This window comes from Excalfactoria chinensis, chromosome 16, assembly GCF_039878825.1.
Source record: "Excalfactoria chinensis isolate bCotChi1 chromosome 16, bCotChi1.hap2, whole genome shotgun sequence".
Taxonomy (NCBI): Eukaryota; Metazoa; Chordata; class Aves; order Galliformes; family Phasianidae; genus Excalfactoria; species Excalfactoria chinensis.
The window spans coordinates 4,446,948-4,456,079 of NC_092840.1; the positions used below are offsets into that span (position 1 = coordinate 4,446,948).

General features: G+C 41.0%; 1 protein-coding gene across 1 annotated transcript; it reads right to left on the minus strand.

Annotated features, from left to right (window-relative positions):
- Window positions 1-145: 145 nt before the first annotated feature.
- On the minus strand, window positions 146-8,904 carry LOC140259673 (solute carrier family 2, facilitated glucose transporter member 11-like). The gene is made up of 12 exons (XM_072351217.1): window positions 8,881-8,904; window positions 8,477-8,575; window positions 7,541-7,701; window positions 6,654-6,778; window positions 5,006-5,135; window positions 4,711-4,859; window positions 3,952-4,139; window positions 2,805-2,915; window positions 2,621-2,722; window positions 1,540-1,615; window positions 510-637; window positions 146-355 (listed from the first exon to the last, which is right to left on the minus strand). The coding sequence occupies exons 1-12, from the start codon at window positions 8,902-8,904 to the stop codon at window positions 146-148; spliced, it is 1,503 nt and encodes a 500-aa protein (XP_072207318.1).
- Window positions 8,905-9,132: the final 228 nt, after the last annotated feature.

Here is a 9,132-nt window from a genome sequence, read left to right on the forward strand (position 1 = left end):
ACCGTGCTGTTTTGGCAAAAGAAAAGCCTCAAAGATGATGGATAATGAAAGCTGATTATCCATTTGACCAACTTGCTAGCCAGGAAACAACAAAGATCTTTTATTTCTTTCTTTTAAGAATGCTTGCCACCTCTTTAGCAGCCAGTCACAGCCTGGTGCAGAAAGTGTAACCCTCCTCCATGACATGGTTTGGAGTTGCTGGAACGTTCTTCTTTTTGAAGTTTAGTTTATCAAACTCTTCTGTTATTTCCACAATTGATTTCCCTTTTGTTTCTGGAAGGAACAGGTGGAAAAATGTTGCTGAAGTGAAAAGTACCCCCATAAAGATGAGGAAACAGAAGTGCTTGAGTCCTTCCTGCAGGGAAGAGCAGAGTGAGAAAGAGAGCAAGATGAGCATATCTTTTTGTTTGTCACTTTCTTGAGATGTCACTTGCTGCTCTTCTTCCAGCTCCCATGGCCAGCTCTGGAGCATGGCACACCTGGGGAGTGCCCTGGAGTAAGTCACTCACCACAATGAATGGGAAGGATGTTCCGATCACAAAGACACCCAGCCAGTTGCAAACTGAACTGATCACAAAGGCTGGTGGTCTACATGACAGCTTGAAAATTTCAACCCTCATGGAAACTATAGCACCACCTAAAAGGAAGAGGAGTAAGAATTACTTCTCAATGTGTTTGATCTGAAGATTTGGATCTTCAAAAAGGTGCTGCTGTTGTTGGCTGGCATTCAAGAGACTTCAGTATGTCACTGTCCTTTAGAAAAGAGAGTGTTTGTGGCTGTTACGTGTCACTTTATTTAAATATTAATTTCTTCAAACAAATTTTACTGAGGAGATTTAAGAATTGAGTGGTCGGCATTTCAAAAAATCTGACATCCCATTATAAAGGCTGCAGAGTGTGAAATACCAATTATTACCACAAGCAAGAATTCCCAGTATGATATTGCTAGATCAGTGATAAGCAGTCTGTCCAGATTCACTTCCTGGGCATTTCAGTGATGGTCCTGAAGCCACAGAACTTTGATGGCCTTGAATTAGGAAAATAATTTCACCTACCATGTGAGAAGGCAAGTATTTTAAAAATAAATAAGCTTTATAAGTTCACAAGGAGTTAGTAGTATAAGCTAGGAAAAGAGTTAATCCAAAGTAGGACTTCTATGCTGCCTTTTATATGGGATACAATTTGAGAGTAAATGACAATGAATTTAGAAGTATCCTTTCTTCTCTTTCTCTCTCACCTTTTCATTTTTTTCCTCTTAGTATTTCTGAGAAGCCTAATTTCACTCTGTTTCTCTGTGATTTTCTGGTGAATACTTTTTGCTCTCTCCTTTCATCAGTCTCTCATTATAAAAACCCAAACTGGATGTCACTGAAGTTTCTGGTCACTGACTGGACCCACGATGCTTACATGACTACAAGGTTAGGTTAAACGAACTCACCTTTGTGAAATGCTGTGTACTAAATAAAGCAATGTTTCCCCATCCATATTTGCAAGGTGACATGACTTGATGCTTTTACTTCTTTTGAATGAGGTACTCACCTGGCCCAAGCCCAAAGACAACTACAAATAAAATAATCAGACAGAGGCTGCAGTACGGCATCCAGAAATACCAATCCTGGGAAAACACAACGAAAGAAAGAAAAAAACAATTTCTGGGTGAAATCTGTGAATTGTAGGCGAGAACTTCAGTAAAAAATACATGGTGTGGGAGAACTGGAAATGTGAGTTCTTTTTCCTATGGATAGAGCCCTGAGATTTTTGCTAGGTGTGCAGAGCATCAAGTTTGCTGGTGCAGAGCAGCTGTCAAGCTTAGATGCCTTCAATTAAAGGATGTCTTTTCCACCCTGTACTCCTTTCTCCTTGATCCCACAGTGCTTCCCCTAACCCTTAGAGGTATGGGAAGGCCAAGTCATATCTTTCTTTGGTTTTGGCAGCATTAGTAGCTATAATAATTCCTACTGAAAAGGAGCTTTCCTAGATCTTAGTCAAGAAGTTATAGGACACGATGCTTTAGGAAAAGATCTCTCTCCTATATCGGAGACACTTGATGATTGAAACAGAAATGGAAGTCTGCTGCCACCTTGCTTCAATGTTAATTTTGCAGTAGTTTCTACTGAACAGCTCTTAGATGAATACTGGTAACCCAAGAGAACTGCTTCTGAAGAAGTTACATCACTGACACAGTAATAAAGAGCTGAACTGCTCTGTGGTGTGTGAACAAATATGTGCATTCCCAGGGAAATCTGCAGCAAAGTTGAACTTCAAAGAATCTGGTTTTTAAATTCTTACTTGTTAAGAGATACATAGAAAGGACAATTTTCCTATGACTTCATTTTGATCTGTGCTGACCAGTGTTCGGTGTTTGCAGCCTGACGGTATCAGGAATCAAGGCTTCCTTCTCCGCGCTTTGTGCACCCCTTGCTATGGTCTTGCTTAAAGGGAGGCAGGAGTGCAGAGAGTACTTGCTGAGAAAAGGATTAATCCTATGTGCAGAGGGTTATTTGAGCACTTCTGAGCTTCACATTCCTTTCTCAGAAACATATTCCTGCTTGTGAGCAGCGGTAAGAATAGAAGAGAACAGATAATGGAAAGAGAACTACTGAGAGAAGAGTTTCCTAACCTGTAGGGAGAGGGTCACTGTGATAGCGGCTAGCAGTGAACCCATGATGCAGTAGCCCCCTCTTATGAGTGTTTTCCTTCCCAGTCGCTCAATGATGGAGCTCTGAGGGACAGAAATCACAGCTGGTGTCAGTGCCAGAAAAGCAAATGGTGACACATTCCCACAGTAACATGACTTGACTTACACAGACTACAGTGGCCAAGAGTTCTGCAAGTCCAATGGAGAGGGTCATATAGTAGACCATTCTTTCTTCAAAGCCAGCTGCCTGGAGGACTTCAAAAGTATAAAAATAAATCTAGAGGAGACAAAAATGACAAACAGGACAGTAAGAGAAGAAAGAATATCATTTCTTACCCATGTTTGTGTAACACTGACCTGGATAGGAGCTGGCAACCAAGGAGCATGCAGCTCAGCTTTTGAGTAAGAGTTGTGCACTCTTTCTGGTAGCATTCACTTTATGGGCAGACAAAAACATTATAAAACATTATCAAATTAATTTATTTGATGAAAGATAAAGTTCTGTGATAAACAAATCTCCAGCTGCTGTAATTAGGTTTGCATAGATCTCATTTAGGTGCTTTCATAAACAGTTATATTGTCACTTTTGGAGCCCATCCAAGAACAGTGTTGTAGGATATACTCTTCCTTCTCAAGAAAGAAGAGTGTGGGTTATGGAATCATGAGGAAGTAAAAGAGACATCTTTTATTTTACAGTATTTCTGCTCTGTTCAGAGATTTGCTAAGATGATAAAGATTTCAGTTTGAACTGTGTTAGGCTCAGCTCTGTGTTTCCTTCACAGGTGTTGCTGCAGTATGAAGTAACACAGGGGAGAATCATGCAGGAAATTGCAAGGCTGTGGCTTCAGAATTATCTCAGAAAAGTTCTTATCTGAAGAAGGCAAGGGGGACTGCAGAAGCCGCCAGAACCGTGAGTATGCTTTAATAGCTAAAGGTAGAGTGAGCATATTGTCATCCCACCACAAGTGTCCTCCTTAGAATGCTGACACATGGGAGCAGTAACATAAAACTGTGCTGTAGATTTTGCCAAGAGTGAGTGGGCTTGTTTATAGAAATAGCAGCCTCATATCTGAGAAATAAGCCTAAATACAGAGGATGGTAACTCCAGCAATGACCAAGACCTGGGCAAGAAGATGTCATATGGAGAGCCTGGCCAAATTCTGCAGGCAGCTACTGCTGTGTAAAAGGGTTGGTAGATAGCAAACAGTGGCCTGGGAAACCTGGGAAAAATGAGGGGAGCTCCTGAGAGCTGTAATATCTTCTTTAAGGTCACTGTAAATGCTTTGAGACTTTAAGGGGGAAATGCACTCAACTGCACTGATGCCACACAGCTGAACTGAGATGGTCAGAATAATTATCATGTACAGCTGCCAGCGGGTAGCTGGGTCTTTCATTAGCTCCAGGACACTCAAGATCTTGATGTTTTTCATTGTTGCCTTCTCTTTCATGATGTCATCAATCTCTGCTTGGTGATGGCCTTCACCCCAAAGCTGCCTTATGGCTGTAGAGGAGAAGGAGAGTGAGACCTGCCATGTTAATTTGTCTCTTTTGTTTGGTGACTGAGGAGTTTAAGTGGGTGATACATATGTCTGTCAGACCAGCATGGGCTGTGTCTGCAGTGTGAGGCAAAGATATCCTATGGTGTATTCCAGAGCCCTGTCCCCTTTTTCACAGAGGGGCTTGTTCAGAGAGAGGGGCTTAGTGAGGTGCACAATGACTTCCTCCCTGCCCATGAGTCCACATTAATCCCTTCCTTGTTCTCTTGGGGTACAAGCTTGGTACACACAGCCAACAACATAGAGTTGAGTGGTGCCTTATGGAGCCCTGCAGTGCAAACAGCCATTTGTCATTTATTATTTATCATTTATACTGCTCAGGGCATAACAGCTTAGTATGAAAGATTTTGTAATACAGAAGTAGTTTTGTGTTCTATGTGATGACAACAAAAACGTACTTAGTGAGTATTCAGAGTCAGAAATGAGCAGGGAGAAACTTTTCTCATCACTGGGAGAGAAAACTCTCAAAACAACTGAAAACCAAGTAAGGAACAGGAACACAGAGCACTCAGTTACCTTTCTTGCAGCCCTCCTGGTCTCCTTTATGCATGAGGAGATATGGTGGGGATTCAGGGAAGAAGGGCAGAGTGAACAGCTGGACCAGTGCAGGAATTCCACAGGAGGCCATCAGCACGGGCCAGTGGGACTGGCTGCCCAGCAGCTCCCTGGCAGGAATAAATCAAGTGTGTAGGATAAAACGTTCATGACACTGGTTTTCAAGAAGAGAAAGAAATGAATGGAAAAGCAGAAGAAGCAGCAAAAAATAGAGGGATCCAGATATGAACTGGGTCGCAAATCAGTTGTACTATACCTTTGTCCTGCAATTTGCCCTACGGCTTTTCCCAGTGACCAAAAGAAAGAGGCAGTGGAGTTTGCAAATCCACGTAGCTTCCTAGGGGAAATTTCCCCAACATACTGATGATGCAGAGGAGTAGAAAAGCCTTGAGGTGAAGAGGAAATTATGGGAGAGAAGAAGAAGACATTCATAACCATGGGAGATAAAACTGAATGTAAATAACTAAGCAGCACAGAATATAGCTGTCTTGTGCACCAAATTGTTTCTCATACCTCAACCTAGGCATGAGATTTTTCAGTACTAGGCTTTCTAACCTTTTCTACAGAAGTGGCTCCTGTCCTCTTTGCACAGTGCAGATTCCTGATCTTAAGAACTGTACACCTGTGGGGTGCTGCCTCATCACAGTGTCTCTTTTGAGTCCTAGTACATTTTAAAGGAGAATATGCAAAAGCTGAATAACTAAACAGCGTGACTGAACAGTGAAGTAGTGTTTAATTTGCTTGTGGTTAATGTATATAATCTCAGCCCTGTTTGAACTGCTGTTATAGAAGAGCTGGTACGGTAGATCCATTGTGAGTTAAAGTATACGGTGCTTCAGTGTTGGTTTGTACATGACTCGAGAGAAGATGCAAGTATTTCTTTTCAATGTACAGCAATAATTCTGATGATTTGAAACAGAGTTGATGTTTCCAGCTATCAGTGAAGTACTTAATAACTCCGAATTCTGAAATCTAGTCTGGGAACAAGAGTATTTTCTTTATGTGATAGTCACAGCTCCTCTAATCTGACTTGAAATCATTTTCTTCTCCTGGCTTTATAAGTTGGCAAAATGGTGGAGATATGTAGTCTCCATAGCAAAAATTAAGATCTTATGATCTTATGTAGAGACCTAATTTTTACTATGGAGACTGCATATCACTGCAGATCATAAGATCTTATGTAAAGGGTGACCATGGGTGAGCAGTCCTTGAAATAATGTTCTTCAATACATCGGTATTTCAGCAATTTAGAGAACCTGGTTATTTGAAAAAATAGACACTAATTTCTAAGTAAATTATTTAAAAAAAAAAAAAAAGGCATTCTTGTGAATATCCAAAACTAAACAGAAAAGCAACATTTTGTGGAGGAAACAAATACAAGACATACTGACAATAGCACAAGTTGTTTTCTCTGCACATAGACTACCTGTACTAGATTGTACTAGATTGTGTCCAGCTCCTAATGCCAAGGACTTACTGCTTTGAAGCAGTTTGAACACCATTGTAGAACAGTCCCTAAATATGCTCAGAGTCAAAATGAAATGGCCATGACTTTGAATGGTCTGTTTCTCTGAAGCCATATGAGAGCACTAGATTTAAACTATATTCCATATAATTTTGAGTACTGTCCATCAAAATTAAAGTAATACTATATCTATTTCTCCACTAGAAAAGTTTTCAGTTGTATCAGAACATTTATGATGGCTCTGAATATTTATGGACTTGGCAAAGCTGAATTTCATTTGGTATCTGCAAGATCACTTAAAACTATCCTGCTTATTGTTGGTTGGTGTAGAATATCTCCTGACAGAGGATTGTGGAATTAAGATTTTTTTCTCTCTTAGCAGAGGGTTATCAATTTTGAATAAGGATGCAATATTTAACCCATGGGAGGAATCACTTACCTACACTTACACCACATAGGAAGCGTCCAATGAGAATCATCTCGAAGGACTGGGACATTTTGCTGCAGCCCATGATAGATGCTGCAGTTATCATTAATAGATTGTTGCACAGGAGACATTTTTTTCTGTAAATGCAAGCAAAGAAAACATTTTTGTAGATCAGGAGACAAATGGCATTTAAGCTTCTGGAACACAGGAGCATAGGGTGAAATCATATTGATAACTTTGTCAGGTTACGCATATATGGTCCAGTACAAAATGAAGTCCTTCTGCTATTGTCTTTGGACACTTTGTGTCCCTCTTACATAGAATTATATTGTCATCCAGCTAGCTCAGGATCTGAACAGGGGGAATTCACTAGAGCCAAGGATGTCTGTTACATGGTCAGCAGAGAGGCACTGGAAAAAAGGTTACTTCCAGATTCCCTGGAAGGCATGTGTGGGCACTGTGACTTCTGGGACAGGACCTTCCAGCCTGTACTGGGTCCCTTCTGGGTCATACGTCAAAGTTCATTTTCCAGTAAACCAGGGAAAGTGAAACAAGGAAGGGAAGCAATGTGAGATTGATGGAGCACATAGGGGCATCTCAATGCTGCTATATTTTGAGTAGCATCTCCAAGAAACACCTCTGCCTTCAGCTGGGAGCAACCTTTCCAATTGAACAAGCCTCAGTTAACTGCATTTTGTGTGACAGGCTGGAAGCATAATTGGTCAGCTAGTGCCACAGGACACAGGCAAGAAGCAGCAACTTGGCATCACTGCCAAGCTGCCTGTGTACAGCTGTGACTGTACCTTTAAGTCAGTCTCACATTTAAAAACTTTAAAAACCTCAACTGCAATTTCCTTAAATTAAGATTCAGTTGACAGATTCTCATTAAACATACATACTTGCCATACTTGACAGTCAGGTATCTACTTCCTGAAGCACCCAAGAGACCTCCTATACCAAGGATGGACACAATGAGAGACCACAGGAACAAGAGGTTATCCTGATGGATGGGGTAGCCATATCGCTCCAGCCAAGTTTCATTAATGAAAGCCTTAACATGCTGAGACAGAGAAAAAAGGATAATTAACAATAACTGAGACTCTGCAGCATGTATTTTATTACATTTATAACATAACTTTGTTGCTTTAGCTGAAGTCTCTATTTTGTGTAGACTCTAGAAGTTTATACTAGCTATTAGGCATAGAATAATAAAGTATGCTATGTTGATTCTCTGTTACTGGGAGATCATTCTTTGCTTGGTTGTTCTTCAAATTTGAGGTTCTAAGACACAGACTTGTGAAGAGGAACTGCAGTTTCTAAACCCTTTCTCACTTAGAACTCTGTGCTCTGAAGCCTGAAAGTAACACTTCTGCCATAAGGTGATTTCTACTAAATGATAATGTCTTCCCTTAAGTTCCAGTGTCTCAAATGGAAGTTTTACCTGTGGTCAGTGGAGAGAAGCAGTTAGAGCACAGTTCACTTGACTTGTTCTGTTTGACTTCCCTATGTGAAGATGGGTAAGCTCTGAGAGTGTCATATGGTATCACTGGAGTAGCCACATGGGACATCCGTCTCCCTGTAAACTTGCAGCACACCTGTCAGTGCTTTTTTTGAGGAACAGTTCTATTAACAACAAGTTGCAGATCTCTCTATTTTCTTCTGTTTTCAACACTTTGACATGTTCTGCTTTACACAATTGCACAGTAATGGGAGTTAATCATAAGAAGAGAATATAGTGATTAAATCCTTGCTAACTATCAGGGAGGAGCATGCCAAGAAAGGGATGTGGACTTGGTGATGCCATTTACTAGTCTGCTATGTGAGCTTTCACCTACCTGATTCATGTAGGTGATTGTAGAGATTTGAAAGCCAATTTGGAATGTTCCACCGATCCCCAGGACAATGACCATTTGGAAGAGTCCCTGGTATTGTACCTGCAGAAGTAGGAGAAAATCTTAAGCATGTAGTTGCCTCAAGCTGCTCCTTAAATTGTGCCTCTCATTCTCCAGAAACATCTCACTTGTTTAAGGATTTTGCAGTAGGCTCTGACAAAGATGGAAGACAGACCATAAGAAGTGCGAACACCTGCAGTTCCCTGAAAAAGTATGTAGAATCACTTCCAAAGTACTTTTTGCAAATCGGAGCCTTGTTGTTTTGACAGAGACAGTGATTTTGTTTTCTTTGATGCACTGATAGCATAAAAAATACCCCAAATGTCAGTGCCCCACCACGTACTCACCAGGTCTGATAGGAAGCCAGTCATCTCTAGCTCAGGGGCTGGCTGTCCAGTGTGCTGAGCGTCCGTGTCATCACTGGCTTCTGTGTCTGTCTTATTCCTGCTGCTATGGCAGTGGGCTTTTGGCTCCAGGGAGCAGGGTTAAATTTTTACTATTTTGTCTTTGCTCACTTATATTTACTTCAGCTGGACAAAGTTAACACTGCTGGATTAAATATTTCAGGAAATAATTGCATCTGGTCCAGTCTGCAGGGG

Excerpts from the sequence above, each read along its gene's own strand:
- LOC140259673 (XM_072351217.1), bottom strand. The coding sequence starts at position 8,904 with ATGACTGGCTTCCTATCAGACCTG. Across the intron at positions 2,723-2,804 it reads TCTTGGCCACTGTAGTCTGT|AGCTCCATCATTGAGCGACT; the intron begins GTAAGTCAAGTC and ends TCTGTCCCTCAG. Across the intron at positions 1,616-2,620 it reads CAGTGACCCTCTCCCTACAG|GATTGGTATTTCTGGATGCC; the intron begins GTTAGGAAACTC and ends GTGTTTTCCCAG.